The 21,277-nt window shown below is 51.4% G+C and overlaps 1 protein-coding gene across 8 annotated transcripts in view; it reads right to left on the reverse strand.

The window, feature by feature from the left end:
- Positions 1-10,391: 10,391 nt before the first annotated feature.
- The window catches only part of WDHD1 (WD repeat and HMG-box DNA binding protein 1), a 56,378-nt gene continuing 45,492 nt past the window's right edge, over positions 10,392-21,277 (reverse strand). For 6 of the 8 annotated variants that reach the window (XM_064146620.1, XM_064146709.1, XM_064146530.1 and 3 more), the window contains exons 22-26: positions 16,388-16,434; positions 16,103-16,261; positions 15,290-15,423; positions 13,169-13,304; positions 10,392-11,261 (exon numbers count right to left, since the gene is read on the reverse strand). In XM_064146620.1, coding sequence (XP_064002690.1) covers positions 11,061-11,261; positions 13,169-13,304; positions 15,290-15,423; positions 16,103-16,261; positions 16,388-16,434 — 677 coding nt within the window. In that variant the 3' untranslated portion in view covers positions 10,392-11,060. The remainder of the gene's footprint in view (positions 11,262-13,168; positions 13,305-15,289; positions 15,424-16,102; positions 16,262-16,387; positions 16,435-21,277) is intronic. The other 2 variants (XM_064146885.1, XM_064146775.1) reach the window with 1 other exon arrangement.

Here is a 21,277-nt window from a genome sequence, read left to right on the forward strand (position 1 = left end):
TCATGGCTGCCCAAAGGTGGTCACAGATGCCCCTCCCTGAAGGTGTTCAAGGCCAGGTTAGATGAGGTGTTTCTGCCCATGGCTGAGGGGCTGGAACTTGATGATCATTAAAGTCTCTTCTGACCCAAACCTTTCCATGAATCTATGTGAAGGAGATGGATTCTCTTATGTAAGAGAGCTGTTGAGGTGCTGGAAGGTGTTTGGAGAAGGGCAGCAAGGCTGGGGAGGGGCCTGGAGCAGAGCCCTGTGAGGAGAGGCTGAGGGAGCTGGGGGGGTGCAGCCTGCAGCAGAGGAGGCTCAGGGCAGAGCTCATTGCTGGCTGCAGCTGCCTGCAGGGAGGCTGTAGCCAGGTGGGGTTGGGCTCTGCTGCCAGGCAAGCAGCAACAGAACAAGAGGACACAGTCTGGAGTTGTGCCAGGGCAGGTCTAGGCTGGATGTTGTTAGGAAGTTGTTTTCAGAGAGAGTGATTGGCATTGGAATGGGCTGCCCAGGGAGGTGGTGGAGTGGCTGTGCCTGGAGGTGTTGAAGCCAAGCCTGGCTGGGGCACTTAGTGCCAGGGTCTGGTTGATCAGTTGGGTTGGACTGGCTGAGCTTGGAGGTCTCTTCCAGCCTGGTTGATTCTCTGGTGACTCCAGCACCACCCTGGGAGCAGAGGGCTGCTGTATTTATCTGTTACAACTGTAGGTGTTTGCCAGGAGGTGTTAGGACTTGGCCCAGTTTCCATCCACACCAAGGCCCTGTCCTCTGGAACCCACTCTGCCTGGCTGAGCAGAAGCACCAATCTTGGGGCTTTTTATTTGCTTGGAGCTTTTCAGCAGATGCTGACAGTATTGTATTCATTCTCTCCTACTTACTACACGTTTTGTTCTCAGGTAGTCCTCTCAGAGGGAAAGTTCCTTGCTCTTTCTGATGGAAGCTCAGGCTGAACACCAGGAGAGTGGCAGATGGTCGCATGCAGCTGCTTAAAGAGTGCTCTGGATTTCCTAAGGGGAAGCTCTCTCTGTTCTTCTTGCCTGTGCTCACTCAGAGCTTGGGGGCGATTTTTGCTGTGCCAAGATTAAAGAGACATTCTTAAAACAAGGAATGAGGGAATGCAAAAGCCCTGAGGCTGAGTTATTTGCTAACCCAGAATAAGATCTAGAGCAAGTGAAAGCCCAGCTCAGCTCATCTGCTGGAGGGTTCCCTGGGAGGGTCCCTGGGAGGACACAGAGGATCCTCTGGGGTGACAAGTCGGGAGCACGTGGCTGTGTGATCCATGGAAAAGCCTCTCAGAGGCCTCTCTCCTCTTTGGAAGCAGGGGAAATACAAATTAGGGGCAGGATGGAAGAGTTTTTTTGTTCAAGCTTCAGCTCCTCGACTCAGTCAGCCAAGCTCCCTGAATCATAGAATCAGCCAGGTTGGAAGAGACCTCCAAGATAAATGGAGCTAAGTTGCAAATAGTTGGGCTGCTTCTGCCTTGCTGCTTCACATCATCATGGAATATCCTAGAACCAAGTAAGTTGGAAGAGAGCTCCAAGCTCAGCCAGTCCAACCTAGCACCCAGCCCTGGCCAAGCAACCAGACCATGGCACTAAGTGCCCCAGCCAGGCTTGGCTTCAACACCTCCAGCCACACAGACTCCACCACCTCCCTGGGCAGCCCATTCCAATGCCAATCACTCTCTCTGACAACAACTTCCTAACAACATCCAGCCTAGACCTCCCCTGGCACAGCTCCTGACTCTGTCCCCTTCTTCTGTTGCTGCTTGCCTGGCAGCAGAGCCCAACCCCACCTGGCTACAGCCTCCCTGCAGGCAGCTGCAGACAGCAATGAGCTCTGCCCTGAGCCTCCTCTTCTCCAGGTGTGTAAGGCCAGACTGGATGAGGCTGCAGAGTGTCCCTGCCCGTGGCAGGGGGTTGGAGCTGGCTGATCCTTGTGTGGTCCCTTCCAACCCTGACTGGTTCTAGGACTCTGTGGTTCTAGGCTGAGCAGCTCCAGAACTGCAGGATCACAGAATGGTTGGAAGTGCCACCTTGTCCACCCCACTCCCCAGCCCTCCAGCCCACTGCAGTGAGCAGGGACATCTTGAAGCAGATCAGGACTGACCTTGAATATCTCTAGGGATGGAGCCTCTACCATCTCTCTGGGCAACCTCTTTCAGTGTTTCAGACCCCCATTAAATGTTTTGGTGGTGTTGAATGGGACCTGGCAGCTGCTGGACCATCACTCCTGGTGTGCCTGAGATGCTCCTCAGGATGTGAAGAGTGGGTTTTGCACACCAAGGATGGAGAGAGCTGAGGCAGTCTCCACAGGATCAGAGGAAGCCACCTAGAGTGTTATTTCAACGGCACTTTCTGCTCTGACAGCTGCTAAAAGGCTGAGATAAATCACGCCCCACTGACACCTATTTTTCCTCCGTCGACTCTAAAGTGGAAGCATTTAGGACTGGGCTCAGAGTTTAAAGTTAGGGATGATGAATTCCACCTTCTCAAGCCATCTGTGTCAACCCAGGGTATCATTAACAGCTCAAGCAGGAAAAGAGCAATGCAGATCAATCCTGCTGCTAACAGGAAGCCAGAACGTGGCCAGAACTTGATCCTCAGGTATTAGCTGTCCCCGTGGTGGTGATGGATGACCAGGTGGAAGCCTGCTGACATCCTTTCCAAGCCCTGGGAATGTAGCTCGGGACGTCCCAGTCCCTGGAATCACAGTGGATCAGTTTAAAGAGTGAATCAGCAACTTAATTGTGTTACCCAGAGAAACAAAAGTGCTTACAGGCTCCTGAAGTATGCAGCTTTTGCAGGGCGCTTTGAGCTCCCTGAGCACAGAGCCAGAACAGAATCGTGGTGGCCACACCCAGAGAGTGGCTGCCAATGGCTCCATGGCCAAGAGCAGGCAGTGACAAGCAGAGTCCCTCAGGGATCAGTCCTGGCACCAGTCTTGTTCAGCATCTTTGTGGGTGCCATGGACAGAGGCACTGAGTGCAGCCTCAGCAGGTTTGCTGCCCACACCAAGCTGTGTGGTGCAGCAGCCAGGCTGGAGGGCAGGATCCATCCAGAGGCACCTGCACAGGCTGCAGAGGTGGGCACAAGCCAAGCTCAGGAGGGTCAACAGGACCAAGTGCAAGGATCTGAAGGGAGCCTCCAAAAAAGCTGGGGAGGGACTTTTGAGGCTGTGAGGGAGTGCCAGGAGTGGGGGGAATGGAGCAAAGCTGGAGGTGGGGAGAGTGAGGCTGGAGGTTCCTGAGCATGAGAGTGGTGAGAGGCTGGACTGGGTTGCCCAGGGAGGTGGTTGAGGCCCCATGGCTGGAGGTGTTTGAGGCCAGGCTGGCTGAGGCTGTGGGCAGCCTGCTCTAGGGTAGGGTGTCCCTGGGCATGGCAGGGGGGTTGGAGCTGGCTGCTCCTTGTGGTCCCTTCCAACCCTGACTGATTCTGTGATCATAGAACCAAGCAGGTTGGAAGAGAGCTCCAAGCTCAGCCAGCCCAACCTAGCACCCAGCCCTGTCCAGTCAACCAGACCATGGCACTAAGTGCCCCAGCCAGGCTTTTTTTGAACACTTCCAGGGATGGTGACTCCACTTCTTTGGGTTCCCACGATTTGAGAAGCCTTCTGCAGATCCATTTTAACCTCTCTGATGAGGCCTCAAATTTTGGAGATGAAACTGGTAGTGGAAACAGACATTTTGCCCTGCTGTAGCTTCTCCCTTTGCACCTTCAGAGAGCAAGGGCAGTGTCACAGCAATGGACTTCCCCAAAATATGGAAGCTCCAGAGGGATGGCCCAGGCAGGCTGTAGGAGGCAAATGTGTATTTATGCCTTTAAAGAGATAGGAACACACAGAACAGGAGTCTCCAGGCTCCCGTGGAGCTGTACCTCATTTCAGAACCAGAATCAGAATTAATCAGGCTGGAAAATACCTCCAAAATCATCCACTCCAACCTACCACCATCTAATTAACTAACCCCTGGCACTCAGTGCCTCATCCAGCCTCCTTTTAAACACCTCCAGGCACAGAGACTCCACCACCTCCCTGGGCAGCCCATTCCAATGCCAATCACTCTCTCTGACAACAACTTCCTAACAACATCCAGCCTAGACCTGCCTGTCCTGGCAGGATAATGTGCTGCTTAGCCCCATCCTTCTGCCGATGGGGGAAGCAAGGGTGGGAGGAAAACAAAGGCTTGGGCCATTATGTCCCCTCCTAAAGTGATAAGCAGGTACTCACAGATGCTTAGGTACTTGTTGGTGTCTTGCCCAAATAAAGGTGAGCATGCCCTGAGGTCACCTGATAAGGTCAGCTTGGCTAATGCCATTTTGATTGCTGAATCTCTGTGGCCAAAGGAGCCTTTGCACTCAGGCAAGGCATAGAAATGGAGCTAAGCTGCAAGCAGTTGTGCTGCTCTGTCTCAGTGCATGCTGCTTCTGGACACTGAGTGCAGCCTCAGCAAGTGTGCTGCCCACACCAAGCTGTGTGGTGCAGCAGCCAGGCTGGAGGGCAGGGATCCATCCAGAGGGCTTCTCAATTGGAGAGAGATGTTGAGGTGCTGGAAGGTGTTTGGAGAAAGGCAGCAAGGCTGGGGAGGGGCCTGGAGCACAACCCTGTGAGGAGAGGCTGAGGGAGCTGGGGGTGTGCAGCCTGCAGCAGAGGAGGCTCAGGGCAGAGCTCATTGCTGTCTGCAGCTGCCTGCAGGGAGGCTGTAGCCAGGTGGGGTTGGGCTCTGCTGCCAGGCAAGCAGCAACAGAAGAAGGGGACACAGCCTCAAGCTGTGCCAGGGCAGGTCTAGGCTGGATGTTGTTAGGAAGTTGTTGTCAGAGAGAGTGATTGGCATTGGAATGGGCTGCCCAGGGAGGTGGTGGAGTCTCTGTGGCTGGAGGTGTTGAAGCCAAGCCTGGCTGGGGCACTTAGTGCCATGGTCTGGTTGCTTGGCCAGGGCTGGGTGCTAGGTTGGGCTGGCTGAGCTTGGAGCTCTCTTCCAAGCTGCTTGACTCTGTGACTCCAAGACAGCAAGCTGGCTTTTGACTCAGCTGCTGGGCAGCCAGCACAGAGCTGTCCCCCCACATCCTTCCCCTCAGCTACTTGCTGCAGCTCCTGCCCCAGGATCGATAATGCAGTCTGTGGATGGGTTTGCTCCCTGGCAGCACATGTCTTGAAACTACTGCATGTATAGGGTTAACACTCCTGGGGGAGTGACCCTGAACCTGACCCTAGGGGTCTTGGCCCCTCCTCAGGGGTGGGCCACACTCCAGGTGATGGTTAGCCCACTCCCCCCACTTCCTGTGGTATAAAAGACAGGAACTTTGCCTCAGTGGTAGAATTCTCACCTGCCATGCAGGAGACTCAGGTTCGAATCCCGACCAGGGGAGCGAAGTGAGAGAGAGAGAGAGAAAAAGACCCAGAAGCAGGAAAGCTCCTGTCTTTTATACCACAGGAAGTGGGGGGAGTGGGCTAACCATCACCTGGAGTGTGGCCCACCCCTGAGGAGGGGCCAAGACCCCTAGGGTCAGGTTCAGGGTCACTCCCCCAGGAGTGTTAACCCTATACACTGCTACACATTTCTTCTGCCACTGCTGCTCAGCTCTGAAGTGGCTCTTCAGGCAGCCCAGTCAGAGGTCCGTGTTCTGCCTGCCCTTAAGAACATTACTACCAAATTGATGCGGTAGCATTCAGCAGAGCACACTGAGCGCATCAGCCGAGAGGAGCGAGGAACAAGCAGCTCTGCTGCTCTCCACCACAGAGCTCCACTGCAGGAGACATTCAGCTTCCTCACAGGCAGCTCTCAACACTCTTACCTTCTGCTTGGACTAACTAGCCAGGACCTCCAGTTAAAAGTCACTCCATGACCATCACAGTTGTGTTCATCAGAAAGAGGTTGAGGTGCCTGTCACAGCCAGATCATAGAACCATAGAATCAGTCAGGGTTGGAAGGGACCACAAGGAGCAGCCACTTCCAACCCCCCTGCCATGCCCAGGGACACCCTACCCTAGAGCAGGCTGCACACAGCCTCAGCCAGCCTGGCCTCAAACACCTCCAGCCATGGGGCCTCAACCACCTCCCTGGGCAACCCACTCCAGCCTCTCACCACTCTCCTGCTCAACAACTTCCTCCTCATCTCCAGTCTAAGATGTTGCTGGAGCTGTGAGAAGAAGAGACTGAGAGGTGACCTCAGCAGTGGTTATCACTGTGTTCAGTGAGCGGCAGGAGGCTGGAGCCAGGCTCTGCTGGGTGGTGCCCAGGGACAGCACAAGGGGCACTGGGTGGGAGCTGAGGCAGAGGAAGTTTCATGTAAACATGAGGAGGAATTTTTCCCTGTGAGGATGACAGAGCCTGGCACAGGCTGCCCAGGGGGGCTGTGGAGTCTCCCTCTCTGTATATATTCCAAACCCTGCCTGGGTGTGTTCCTGTGTGATCTGGTACAGGAGATGCTGCTCTGGCAGGGGGGTTGGACTGGATGAGCTTTGGAGGTCCCTTCCAGCCCCTGACATGCTGTGATTCTGTGATGCTATGCATGTCCTCACAGGGTCAGGAACTAGCTGGAGGGCTGGACCCAGAGAGGGGTGGTGAACGCTGCCACATCAAATTGGCAGCTGGCACCAGTGGTGTGCCCCAGGGATCAGTGCTGGGCACAGTCCTGTTCAATGTCTTTGTTGATGATCTGGACCAGGGGATTGAGTCCAGCATCAGTAAGCTCTGCTGTGAGCACAGACTGAAAGAGTTGGGGCTGTGCAGGCTGGAGCAGAGGAGGCTCCCAGGGGACCTTCTTGTGGCCTTCCAGCATCTGAAAGGGGCTACAAAAAAGCTGAGGAGGGACTTTTGAGGCTCTCAGAGAGACACAGACCTGGGGGGAATGGGGCAAAGCTGGAGGTGGGGAGAGTCAGAGTGGAGGTGAGGAGGAAGTTGTTGGTGATGAGAGTGGTGAGAGGCTGGACTGGGTTGCCCAGGGAGGTGGTTGAGGCCCCATGGCTGGAGGTGTTTGAGGCCAGGCTGGCTGAGGCTGTGTGCAGCCTGCTCTAGGGTAGGGTGTCCCTGGGCATGGCAGGGGGGTTGGAAGTGGCTGCTCCTTGTGGTCCCTTCCAACCCTGACTGGTTCTGATTCTAGGGAAATGGAAGATGGACATGGACTTGGACACATAGAGCAAGGAGAAGAATCATTGAGTCAGAAAAGGGTATGGGTTGGAAGGAAGCTCTGCAGATCACTGAGTCCAAACTGCCTGCTCAAGCTGGAAGAAGCAGAAGGTGCTTTGTGTTCCTGGAATTTAAAGAGGGATGGCAAGGACCTGGCCGGGGAGTTGGAACTGGAGTTAGATGCAGCAAAGCTTTTTGACACAGCTACACAGAGAGCAGAGTCACAGCAGAGCCCCAGCTGGGGGTCAGCAGCTGGAGCCTCTCAAATCCCATCCAAAGATGGGATGCTTCTGCAGTGCAATCCTCCCTCAGGCTGGATAAACATCAGGCAGGCTCCTCAGCAGTTCCCAAGCTGGCTTTTCTGAAGTACCTGCTTTCCCAGCAGAATGGGGGCAAGTCCAGGACCAAAAACCTCTGAAGGCTCCAATGAAATCCTGTTAAAAGCTTTAGGGAGCATCTTTGGAACTCCCTGAACAACAAGCAGCAGAGATTTAACTCGTTCCACTTGGACCTCTGCTCCACGTTTTCTATTCAGTTCTGATCTGGCATTTCATTTCCACCTGAATTGAAAGCTGGATGAGCACATCCTGTTCAGCTCAGCTCCCTGGAAGGCTCCAGGTGATGGAGGGTGTATTTGCAGCCCTGCCTGGAGCTGTGTAATAGAGCAAACCCAATCTGATCAGTGTAACAGCAGCCCAGTGAAGAGATGATGCTCCCAGTGTAAGAGCTCTCAGGATCTGAGCAGGCCCTGCTGGCTGTGGATGGCAGCAATCCAGCAGCAGCCTCCTGAGCAAAAGTCATTGCTGCAATCACCACCACAGCCCTGCAGCCCTGGTGCAAACTTTCAAATCTGAGATTGGAAGCAGTTTTGCCTCCTCTAACCAGCCATGGGGCTGTCAGATCCAGGCTGTGAGAGCCAGACTGTGACCCCAGGGCTGCAGATATTGGGTCTGATGGAAACCACACACACTGTTAGGGACACAAAAATGACCTGTGGGCTGTCAGGGCAGGCTGTGAGAGTTGTGGTTGTTCAGCCAGGAGAAGAGAAGGCTCCAAGGAGACCTTCTGGTGGCCTTGCAGTGCTTAAAAGGGATGATCAGAAAGCTGGGGACAGGCTTTTTAGCAGAACTGATTACGACAGGAAAGAGGATGATGGTTTTGAACTACAACAGAGAGATTAGGTCTAGGTAGAAGAAATGACTCCTTTGCCCTGAGAGTGGTGAGACACTGTCCCAGGTTGTCCAGAGAGGTGGTATAGAATCAAGCAGGTTGGAAGAGAGCTCCAAACTCATCCAGCCCAACCTAGCACCCAGCCCTGCCCAACCAACCAGACCATGGCACTAAGTGCCCCAGCCAGGCTTGGCTTCAACACCTCCAGCCACACAGACTCCACCACCTCCCTGGGCAGCCCATTCCAATGCCAATCACTCTCTCTGACAACAACTTCCTAACAACATCCAGCCTAGACCTCCCCTGGCACAACTCCAGACTGTGTCCCCTTCTTCTGGTGCTGCTTGCCTGGCAGCAGAGCCCAACCCCACCTGGCTACAGCCTCCCTGCAGGCAGCTGCAGACAACAATGAGGTCTGCCCTGAGCCTCCTCTGCTGCAGGCTGCACACCCCCAGCTCCCTCAGCCTCTCCTCACAGGGCTCTGCTCCAGGCCCCTCCCCAGCCTTGCTGCCCTTCTCCAAACACCTTCCAGCACCTCAACATCTCTCCTGAATTCAGGAGCTCAGAACTGGACACAGCACTCAAAGGGTGGCCTGAGCAGTGCTATTCACTAAACCCAAGAGCTGCCTTTTAAGCAGACCTTTGGCATGTTTGTTCAGAGGAGTTACATGACTGCAAACATCCAGCTCCCAGAAAACTCTCATCCAAGTTTACTTTGGCTGTTTCCTCCCTCCTGCAGGAGCTAGAAGGACTTTGGATGTTCTGTGGGATTAGTGGGTAGGAAATAGTATAGTAGAGTGGTTATGGTGGCTGGGCTATGGTTGGACTCGAGGATCTTAAAGGGCTTTCCCAGCCTCAGTGAGGCCTGGATGAGGCACTTGGTGCCATGGTATAGCTGATTAGACAGGGCTGGGTGCTAGGTTGGGCTGGATGAGCTTGGAGGTCTCTTCCAATCTGCTTGATTCTATGATTCTGTTTGTGGATGGAAAAAGGCATTTAAATTAACAGGTTTTCAGGTCTTTCCTTACCATCCCTGGTTGACATCACAGAATCAGTCAGGGTTGGAAGGGACCACAAGGAGCAGCCAGTTCCAACCCCCCTGCCACGCCCAGGGACACCCTACCCTAGAGCAGGCTGCCCACAGCCTCAGCCAGCCTGGCCTCAAACACCTCCAGCCATGGGGCCTCAACCACCTCCCTGGGCAACCCAGTCCAGCCTCTCACCACTCTCCTGCTCAGGAACTTCCTCCTCACCTCCAGCCTCACTCTCCCCACCTCCAGCTTTGCTCCATTCCCCCCACTCCTGACACTCCCTCACAGCCTCAAAAGTCCCTCCCCAGCTGTTTTGGAGCCCCCTTCATGTGCTGGAAGGCCACAAGAAGGTCCCCTGGGAACCTCCTCTGCTCCAGCCTGCACAGCCCCAACTCTTTCAGTCTGTGCTCACAGCAGAGCTGCTGCAGCCTCTCAGCATCCTCCTGGCCCTGCTCTGGACACTCTCCAGCATCTCCACATCCCTCTTGTCCCAGGGGCTCCAGAGCTGGATGCAGGACTCCAGGTGGGGTCTCAGCAGAGCAGAGCAGAGGGGGAGAATCCCCTCCCTGGCCCTGCTGGCCACACTACTGCTGCTGCAGCCCAGGCTCTGTTTGGCTTTCTGGGCTGCAAGTGCACACTGCTGGCTCCTGCTGAGCTTCTCCTCCAGCAGCACCCCCAAGTCCCTCTCCTCAGGGCTGCTCTCCAGCCACTCACTGCCCAGCCTGTAGAGGCAAAGTCTGTTTCACAGAATCACAGAAAGCTTTGGGTTTGAAGGGTCCTTCAAGATCAACACTCTGCCATGGGCAGGGATATCTCCTACTGGATCTGGTTGCTCAAGGGTTCATCCAACCTAGCTCTGAAGTCTTCCAGGCTTGGAGCTTCCACAGCTTCTCTGGGAAGGCTGTTGCAGTGCCTCACTGCCTTCATGGGCAGGAATTTATTCCTAATGTCTAATCTAAATCCATCTTCTTCCAGTTAGAAGCCATCACCCCTTGTCCTGGCACTACAGGCCTCAGTAAAAGTTGCCCCTCCAGCTTCACTTTTCCTTCAGGTTGACTTCAGTCACAGGAAGCACAAAGATGACCTCCTTAAAATAAAGAAACAGTCACATTTTATTTTGAAAGCAAACATGGGCTAAAGCAGTACAGAGAGTTTCAAGTTCTGGCCCTTGCTGAGGCACAGACTGGGGAAGTGTATTTGCACAGCCTAGAGTGGCTGATGTTTGCTCACCTGACCTTCCCAACTCAGCTTCTGTCCCTAGTTCTGCCACGGCCAGAAGCTGCTCTCTACCAGCCACAGCCACAAGTGTTGAAAATGCATCTCAACAGCAGCAGCTTCCCCTCACTCCCATGTCAGGGAGTGTCTTTCCCTTACAACTGTTTGCACAGGCAGAAGGAGAGGCATAGGAGCCACTCCTTTGGCTCCCTAAAACCAAAGGACAGCTTCTGGGTGTAGTTTATCCTCCCCAGAGTTATTAACCTGTGCCATGTACGGAGGCACAGAGCTGCACAACACTGCGTGGAGCTGTGCTTCCAGGTACCTGGTCCAGAAGTACAGGTTTTGCTGTCAAGCTTTAGATGAATAACTTGCAAGAGGTCTGGAGAGTGGATTCAAGATTCCCCTCCAGAATTCCTAACAGGAGACTTTCTAGAAGGCTCTCTGGAGCAAGGCACTCTTCGTGTTAGTGCTCTTCGAGCACAGCTGCTACAGAGCTGCCTTACGTTTCCAGATGAGGCCCTGAGGAGGCAGCAGGTGATTTAGCTTTGCTTGAAGGCAAAAGCTGACAGTCTGACGTTTGTAGACTGCTCTAAAGGCTTTGATTTTTTGGGTAGATTTGAGTCCTCTGATTCTTGCTCCTCTTTCTTTTCCTCTTCATCCTCGTCAGCTGTGGGACGCTTCCGCTTTTTATCTTCTGCTAACTCATTTCCTGCTCCTCCTTTGGCTTTCTCAGTCCATGCCTTAGGAGAAAGGACAGAATTAAACACAGACCCCAACAAATTAGGTCACATCACTCACCCACTTTTATAGACCTGATTTATTTAGTGTGGCCAGCAAGGCCAGGGAGGGAATTCTCCCCCTCTGCTCTGCTCTGCTCTGCTCTGCTGAGACCCCACCTGGAGTCCTGCATCCAGCTCTGGAGCCCCTGGGACAAGAGGGATGTGGAGATGCTGGAGAGTGTCCAGAGCAGGGCCAGGAGGATACTGAGAGGCTGCAGCAGCTCTGCTGTGAGCACAGACTGAAAGAGTTGGGGCTGTGCAGGCTGGAGCAGAGGAGGCTCCCAGGGGACCTTCTTGTGGCCTTCCAACATCTGAAGGGGGCTACAAAAAAGCTGGGGAGGGACTTTTGAGGCTCTCAGGGAGTGCCAGGACTGGGGGGAATGGAGCAGAGCTGGAGGTGGGGAGAGTCAGGCTGGAGGTGAGGAGGAAGTTCCTGAGCAGGAGAGTGGTGAGAGGCTGGACTGGGTTGCCCAGGGAGGTGGTTGAGGCCCCATGGCTGGAGGTGTTTGAGGCCAGGCTGGCTGAGGCTGTGTGCAACCTGCTCTAGGGTAGGGTGTCCCTGGGCATGGCAGGGGGGTTGGAACTGGCTGCTCCTTGTGGTCCCTTCCAACCCTGACTGATTCTGTGATTCTATTTCCCTAATTCTAAGGAAGAATCAAAATAATTCTTCCTGGCAACCAGTAAGGATCAAGTTAAGAGTGAGTGCCTCATTTTCTTTTGTTCCTAACAACATTCTCCCTCAGAACTACACTTTTGAGCCTCTCTATGAAACTGAAGTTCTTGTTTGTCTCTCTGGACAAATAAGACACTTAAAAGGCCTTAGAACAAATGTAAACCCCAATGAATTAAGCCAAGGTTTGTCACTTTTAACTCCTCTATTTTCTTTCTTTTTGGGATTTCAGAGAATCACAGAATGTCATTTCTTCATTGATGATGGGATGAGACTGAAGAAGGCCAAGTGCAAGGTTCTACACTTTGGCCACAGCAACCCCAAGCAGCACTACAGGCTGGGGCCAGAGTGGCTGAGAGCAGCCAGGCAGAGAGGGAGCTGGGGGTGGTGGGAGAGAGGAGCTGAAGATGAGGCAGCAGTGCCCTGTGGGCAGCAGGACAAGGGAGGTTCTTCTGCCCCTGTGTTCAGCACTGCTCAGGACACCCCTGCAGTGCTGTGTCCAGTTCTGGGCCCCTCAATTCAGGAGAGATGTTGAGGTGCTGGAAGGTGTTTGGAGCAGGGCAGCAAGGCTGGGGAGGGGCCTGGAGCACAGCCCTGTGAGGAGAGGCTGAGGGAGCTGGGGGTGTGCAGCCTGCAGTAGAGGAGGCTCAGGGCAGAGCTCATTGCTGCCTGCAGCTGCCTGCAGGGAGGCTGTAGCCAGGTGGGGTTGGGCTCTGCTGCCAGGCAAGCAGCAACAGAACAAGGGGACACAGTCTCAAGCTGTGCCAGGGCAGGTCTAGGCTGGATGTTGTTAGGAAGTTGTTGTCAGAGAGAGTGATTGGCATTGGAATGGGCTGCCCAGGGAGGTGGTGGAGTCTCTGTGGCTGGAGGTGTTGAAGCCAAGCCTGGCTGGGGCACTTAGTGCCATGGTCTGGTTGACTGGATAGGGCTGGGTGCTAGGTTGGGCTGGCTGAGCTGGGAGGTCTCTTCCAACCTGCTTGATTCTGTGATTCTCTGATTCCATTCCTCTCACTTTGGAACAGCTGTGCTCTGCTTTAAATGACTCTTTACATAAGGTATATGTCATGTACCATGGATCAGTGCAAAGCTAAAGTCTGTGGAGATGGAGAACCACAGAATTGAAATAAAATATCCCTAACCAAAAATAACAAAGGGGAAAGAAATTCTCCAAGAGCAGAACTAGGGAATGTTTTCTTACCATTCTTTCTTCAGCTGACAGCACTCTAAACCGACTCATGCCTTCTTTTATTACTTCTGCTTCATCCAGATCAGGATTATCTGTCAAAATGTTTGCTCTGTTCTCTTCTAGCCACATCTGGAATCCTGTTCGTGGTCTGAAACAAGCACACAAAAATTGTCTGTTTAAGAAGGTCAGAGGAAAACCATGCAAAATGGTTTGGGTTGGAGGAGACCTTCAGGATCATCTAGTTCCAGCTCTGCTGTGACAGACTGTGACAGCTCCTACTACACCAGTTGCTCAAGGGCTCATCCATGTTGGCTTTGAACACTTAGAGGCTTGGAGCCTTCACTACTTCTCTGGGCAAACTGTTTCAGTGCCTCACCACCTTCATGGGGAAGAATTTCCTCCTAAAGTGTAACCTCAACTGAGCTCCTCCCATTTTGAAGCCATTACCTCTCATCCTGCTCAGGCCACACCTTGAGTGCTGTGTCCAGTTCTGTGCTCCTCAATTCAGGAGAAATGTTCAGGTGCTGGAAGGTGTTGAGAGAAGGGCAGCAAGGCTGGGGAGGGGCCTGGAGCACAGCCCTGTGAGGAGAGGCTGAGGGAGCTGGGGGTGTGCAGCCTGCAGAAGAGGAGGTTCAGGGCAGAGCTCATTGCTGCCTGCAGCTGCCTGCAGGGAGGCTGTAGCCAGGTGGGGTTGGGCTCTGCTGCCAGGCACCCAGCAACAGAAGAAGGGGACACAGCCTCAAGCTGTGCCAGGGGAGGTCTAGGCTGGATGTTGTTAAGAAGTTGTTGTCAGAGAGAGTGATTGGCATTGGAATGGGCTGCCCAGGGAGGTGGTGGAGTCTGTGTGGCTGGAGGTGTTGAAGCCAAGCCTGGCTGGGGCACTTAGTGCCATGGTCTGGTTGGTTGGGCAGGGCTGGGTGCTAGGTTGGGCTGGCTGAGCTTGGAGCTCTCTTCCAACCTGGCTGATTCCATGATCCTGTCACTACACACCTCCGTAAGCAGCAAACATTCCCCAACACCACATTTCTAAGCCCCATCTAGCTGGAGGGGTTTTGTGTTGCTGCAAGAGCAGAGCTGTGCAGTCAGCAGTCTGCTCTCTGCCACTGCAGCACGCCTGAGGAACATGCTGACAGGGCAAGCCTAAGCCAAGCCTTTTTATTAAAGCTGTGATATATGTGGAGATTAACATTTGAGCTTTAGAATGACAAAGCATAATGGCTCTCCTCCTTTCTGCCAGGGTCCCATCCACCTAAAAATAGAGCCTCTCTATTAGCAGGTTGCAGCTAATCCTCCTCACCACTCTCCTTGCCACTTGTTTCAGAACATGATCTGTAAAGGTTAATGAAAAGAATGCTAGCCCAGATGAATAATAATTACCTTCATCTTCCTCAGTTAAATGAAGTCTAAATGAAACATGATTATAATAATGCAAGTTTCATGAGGACTGGGATTGTTAGAGAATACATCTGCTCCAGAGGAGCATGACAGATTACAGTCCTAGCTAGGCAGAGATGTGCTCCTTAGGTGATACAAGGGTTTTGGCTCACTTTCTTCTCTAAAAGCCACACTAAAACAAAGCTTTTACACGGTGACATAAGCCCCTTGGCTTTTAAACCTCCTCTGAGACTTGACAGTGATGTTCAAACTTTCCTTTCCACACTTGGACCTAGCACAGCAGCATGCTTTCATTTATCATTCAAAGGTCATGATCAGATTTATCAAGGCAAAAATGGTTCCTCAGAGCCCAAATATTACCTTGTGCATTGTTGACTTATTATTTACTTACACATTTATGTGTCTCAGGTCGATGTGTAACTCCTGCTTTGGAATAACACTGCCAGGCAGGCTGGGAAAGATTCAGTGGCTAGAATGCTCTGCTTTGTCACCACAGGTGTAAGGTAGCAATTTGGAACTCCAAACAGTGTGGTTTTGGCAGGTTTGTTTGATAACACACAGAGCATAAGCTGCAGTTCACTAAATCTCAGAAGTGGGTGCACAGATGTGACCACCTGTGAGCTAGCACTTCAATCTTGTGTGCTGCTGCTTCAGCCAGGCATTAGAAACAAAACAGATTCTGGACTTGCAGTTCTATCAACGCTGGAGCATGGCCTTGAGGTGCAAGTGTCCACTCACCTTCTGTTTTCAGTGTTCCCCTGTGCAGGGACTTTGACCTCCTGGGACTCATTTCCTGCTTTTTCTTCTCTTTCTTCTACTGTTTTTTCACTAGAGTTAGGTGTACGAGGCTGGAAGAAAGAGGCTGCTAAAGCCTAGAGAGATTGAGGGCAAACAAAGAAATAGAGAATCAAACAAGTTGGAAGAGAGCTCCAAGCTCACCCAGCCCAACCTAGCATCCAGCCCTGGCCAAGCAACCAGACCATGGCACTAAGTGCCCCAGCCAGGCTTGGCTTCAACACCTCCAGCCACAGAGACTCCACCACCTCCCTGGGCAGCCCATTCCAATGCCAATCACTCTCTCTGACAGCAACTTCCTAGCAACATCCAGCCTAGACCTCCCCTGCCACAACTCCAGACTGTGTCCCCTTGTTCTGGTGCTGGGTGCCTGGCAGCAGAGCCCAACCCCACCTGGCTACAGCCTCCCTGCAGGCAGCTGCAGACAGCAATGAGCTCTGTCCTGAGCCTCCTCTTCTCTTCCTTCTTGCCTGGACACAGCCCTGTTCAATCTGCTCTGGGTGACCTTGCTTTAGCAGGGAGTTTAGATCAGATGATCTCCACAGGTCCCTTCCAACCCCAACCATTTTATTACTCTCTAATTCTACACCTCCTAAAAAATCTATGTTTTTATAGTTTCTGCAGTGTGCTTAAATGAACTTTGCCACCTAAGCTGCTTTACTCAGCCAACAGTCTTTTATACTTGATAAAAGCTGCTAAAATTCACTACACTGTTCTTTCTTCACTGAAAGTACATAAAGTAAGTGGAAGCATTACCTGCTTGGACTTGGGTTTGGGAATCAGAGGCTTTATAACTGGAGGGTTCTGCTTGTTTGTAGCTCGATTGCTAGGCAAAGAAGTTTTCTTTGTCTGTTTGGTCATAGTGTCTAGAACATTTGTTGAGGGGACCACTGGGTCCTTTTTGTTAGATGACACCTAGCAAAACAAACAAGCAGACAGTTTATTTCTTTTCCCCTCCTCTCTCCCTCCAAGATACCTGTCACAGTTGAAGTGTAAACTTCAAACAGAGCACTGCAATCAAACCAGCTGCAGAGTTCTTACCTTAAAGGGATTCACTCGTCCTTGGCTGCTTGATGTAATCACAACTACTTAATAGGAAAGAAAAAAAGAGAGAATCATAGAATCAAGCAGGCTGGAAGAGACCTCCAAGCTCAGCCAGTCCAACCTAGCACCCAGCCCTATCCAGTCAACCAGACCATGGCATTAAGTGCCCCAGCCAGGCTTGGCTTCAACACCTCCAGCCACACAGACTCCACCACCTCCCTGGGCAGCCCATTCCAATGCCAATCACTCTCTCTGACAACAACTTCCTAACAACATCCAGCCTAGACCTCCCCTGGCACAACTCCAGGCTGTGTCCCCTTGTTCTGTTGCTGCTTGCCTGGCAGCAGAGCCCAACCCCACCTGGCTACAGCTTCCCTGCAGGCAGCTGCAGGCAGCAATGAGCTCTGCCCTGAGCCTCCTCTTCTGCAGGCTGCACACCCCCAGCTCCCTCAGCCTCTCCTCACAGGGCTGTGCTCCAGGCCCCTCCCCAGCCTTGCTGCCCTGCTCCAAACACCTTCCAGCACCTCAACATCTCTCTTGAATGGAAGAGCCCAGAACTGGACACAGCACTCCAGGGGTGGCCTGAGCAGTGCTGAGCACAGGGGCAGAAGAACCTCCCTTGTCCTGCTGCCTACACTGCTCCTGAGCCAGCCCAGGATGCCATTGGCTCTGCTGCCCACCTGGGCACTCTGCTGCCTCAGCTTCAGCTCCTATCTACCAGCACCCCCACGTCCCTTTCTTCCTGTCTGCTCTCAGCCACTCTGTCCCCAGCCTGAAGTAAAAATGTGTGTCTGTACACACACATCCATGAAGCTCTGGGCACATTTTAGAGGAGTAGTGAAACATTATCCTTGTTTCCAAGGAACAAGGCTCATTGTGTGTGTTCCAGCCTCTCTTCATTGAAGATCAGAGAGTAGAGTTATCAAAGGTATCAACTATTCCACACCAAGGAAAATTAGTTCCCCACCAGGCCTGCAAGTGGTTGGATAGAGACACTTTAATAGCTCATGAAGGTTGTACTACACACACAACTATTATTAGTCACCAGAAATGCCACACAGGACCAGCAGCTTAAAACACAAACCCACAGGAAGAATGAGTACTTCCTCCACTCCCAAATCCGTTTCCACTCCTATTATTCTTGCTAGAGTGTTGGCAGGAGGGAAGAAGCAAAACACAGCACAAGGTCTCATTCTGCCCCTGCCTGCTCAGCTCAGTTCTAAGACAAGGTTATTAACTCTGCCTTTAAGTGCAACCTGTCAATGTGCCTGTGATTAGTAGAACAAATCAAATGATCACTGCTCTCATCTCTCCCACCCCAAAGAATGGTTCATGACATAACCAGGTGTGCTAGTTTGAAGCAAGCTGGAATGTTTTGGTAACAGAACTAGATAACGGGCAGTGAAATGAAAAACAATTGTGTCTACTTCTCTCACAGTTACTCTGAGAACTCTGGGAAGAAGAAGAAAACATTCTCCATTTTGTTTCTCACTCTTGCTTTGGCCTTAGACCTGGTCACATCTCATTAACCCTGCTCCTACTAACCTTGCTCCCTAACCTCTTGGTTGCATCTCTTTTCTTCCTGAGAACTGGGGTAAGGTTGAGAGGGCCGGGGGGAGGTGTTGGGGTGGTTTGAGAGCCCCTCCTGGGGACTCAGGTTTCTGGGAGGGGAGTTGTGCTTTTGTATTGTTTATCCTTTGTATATTTCTGTATATAATTGTATATAACTGTATATATTGTAAATAGCTGCTTGTAAATTCTGCTAGCTGTAAATAAATTGCTTCATCTATATTCCCAGGGTCCGTCTGAGTTAGCTGGGGCAAATACAAAAGTGTGGGGGGGTGGGGTAACCCCCAAACCATCACATTTTCCAATTGGCGCCCAACGTGGGGCTAGATATTTTTGAGAGACTGGAAATTAGCTCTGGGAATTAAGATGAAGCTAATCAAGCAGCTATTGTATTTGGTTGGTGCATTGCTCTGGTCTGGTTTTGTTTTCTTGGCATTTAGTTGGTTAAAAGGTCAAATTGTTGCTTATTTCATTGATCTGGCTTATAATAAGGCTAAAGCTAAGGTTTCAGATATGTTCTGGAGCTGGGGTGATTTTATTCTTGGTTATGCTGGTTTTAATATCTCTGAGAATATTACCAAGGACATTACAGGAGCTCTGGTCAATAATGTGACAATCAATGGAAATTCTGCTTTAAATATGGCTCTAATGAGAGTTATTCAGCCTAAGACAGGAATTCCAACTGTTTGCATAGGTACATGCTCTTGTAAAACTGTTTTTCTTCTCACAGTTTTTAATATTTGCCTCATGATTTTAATATTCATATTAATTTTGGCATTACTGGTGAAAAATTCTAAACCAGCTTCTGTAAGAGCTAGGAAAAATTCTGTGTCTCAGAAGCAGTCTCTTTCACAGCAAAACAAGGGAACACAGTTATCGGCTTCCCCCTTGCCAGCCTCTCCACCCTCCTCTATAGGTTCTGGGAACACAGCCAGCGTTCCCGCCACTAACGTAAACAATGATAAGGATAACCAAAACAAGCCGCAGAGTTCAGCAGGAGCCTCAGGAGCACAGGCAGGTACCCAAAATCAGAATGTCCCTAGCAACAATCAAAACACGTCAGGGTTGGCAGGCATCCCAGGAGGACAGGCAAACAATCCCACTAATGCTAATAATACTACTAGTGCTAGTAACGCTAGCCCAGTCAGTCCAAATCCTAATGACACCAGCTCAGCCAATTCGAACCCCCAGCCAGCAGACCAGAACCAAAATCCTCCTGTTAAAAGCAAGGCAGATTTGAACTCACAAGCTCCAGGTCAGACCCCTAAGGATACAAATGCTCCAAGTCAGACCTCCAATAATTCAAATGCTCCAGGTCAGACTCCTAAGGATTCAAACCCTCCAAGTCAGACTCCTAAAGATTCAAATCCTCCAGCAGACACATCCAAGTCTGTTGCTGCTCAGGCCCTTCTGGCACCTGCTAAGGCAAAAGCTAAGACAAAGAGTGGTTCGCAGGAGGATGTAAGAGATGGGACCTCTGGTGATCAGCAGCAAGAGGAGGAAGAGGAGGCAGTTAGTCTGCGAGACCTTGTAGATGTGCTGAGACAACAATACTCAAGTGAGAGGAGTGCTGTGAGGTTAGCTGCCAAGAGAGAGGATGGTTCCCATGAGTTTAGGAATGCTATGAGGAAGATTGTGTTAGGCCAGGCACCACCAGAACAACAGGAAGAGGAGGAGGAAGATGACATCCAAGGCTCCAAGGATCCACTCAGAGAGGTCAGGGAAGTTAGGAAGGAATACACAAGGGAATCAGGTGAGCCAATCCTAAGCTGGCTAGTGAGATGCCGTGGCATTGGTGCAAATGCTCTGCAGGTAGGAGACAAGTCTGCCAAGCAGCTGGGACCACTCACTAAGGAGAGTGGAGTGGACAAACACCTGGCAAGTCCTCTTGGTAGGGTTAGCTTGTGGACACGCCTTCTGTTGGCTGTGGCTATGAGATATCCTTCCCGAGATGATTTGCCATGGGCTGCCAAGAAGTGGAACACCGTTGAGCAGGGAATTAAGCTTCTGAAGGAGTTTGCTGTGAAGGAAGTGCTTTATGGAGATCATGGTACTCATGAACCTGACGATATTCCTTTGGGAACAGGTCTCATGAAGAAGCTGATTAAGCTTGCTCCTTCATCCTATGCTAACATCTTGGCCAGTAAGTTTCTAGCAAGGAGTGACAATGGAAGATCTTTCACTGTTGGTGAATTCACTGATCAGCTCAGGCAGATAGAGGACAGCTTGTCACATTCTGGTATAATCTGTGCCATAAAGACTATGACTACAGAGCTTAAAGATGGTATAAGAGATGGCATTAAGGAGAGCATGAAAGAACTGAAGGAGAATCTTAAAAACATTACCAATCTGGTAAAGGATACCATTCCTGCATCATCTGAATGGGTGCATGTTTCTGCAGTCAGGAACAGACGCCCACCTCCTGCAAGGCAATTCCAGCCTAGGAGGAGACAAATTCCACCCAGACAGCAGCAATCACGTGCGTCACTGTGGATACTTCTGCGTGACACATACGGGGAGAACATGAACAAATGGGATGGTAAACCCACTTCAGCTCTTTCAAAGAGAGTCAGGGAACTGCAGAGTGGCAGAAACAGAGGCAATAATGCCCGAAAAGTAGCTGTCACTTCTTCAGCTCCTGAGAGCAACTGCAATTGTTCCAACAGTTGCAGTTCCTCTCACAACAACACCAATCACTGTGTACACCCTACATGCCATGTTCAGCATTAGGGGTGCCCTGCCTCCAGCCAGGAGGAGGAAAGGGATAGTGGAGAGAACCGAATCTATTGGAATGTATTCATTAGGTGGCCTGGCAGTTCAAGAGTTCGGAAATACAGGGCTTTAGTTGACACAGGTGCTCAGTGTACTTTATTGCCATCAAATTGTAAAGGGACAGAGTCCATTTCTATTTTTGGAATCACTGGTGGATCTCAAGAGTTAACTAAGATACAGGCTGAGATCAGTTTAACTGGTAAAGAGTGGAAGACACATACTATTGTAACTGGTCCTGATGCGCCTTGCATTTTGGGAATTGACTTTTTGAGACAAGGTTGTTTCAAAGATCCTAAGGGTCATAAATGGGCTTTTGGTATAGCATCTGTAGAGATTGAGGATGATAAATTGAAATTGTCCATTAGACCTGAACTTTCAGATGAATCTGCAGTTGTGGGACATCATGACATAGAGGACTTGGAAGTGCCAATTGCAACTCAAACTGTTCATCATAGGCAGTACAGAACTAACCGTGACTCTTTGTTGCCCATTCATCAGCTGATTCGTCAATTGGAGGATCAGGCTGTCATCGAGAAAGCTCATTCA

This window comes from Pogoniulus pusillus, chromosome 1, assembly GCF_015220805.1.
Source record: "Pogoniulus pusillus isolate bPogPus1 chromosome 1, bPogPus1.pri, whole genome shotgun sequence".
Taxonomy (NCBI): Eukaryota; Metazoa; Chordata; class Aves; order Piciformes; family Lybiidae; genus Pogoniulus; species Pogoniulus pusillus.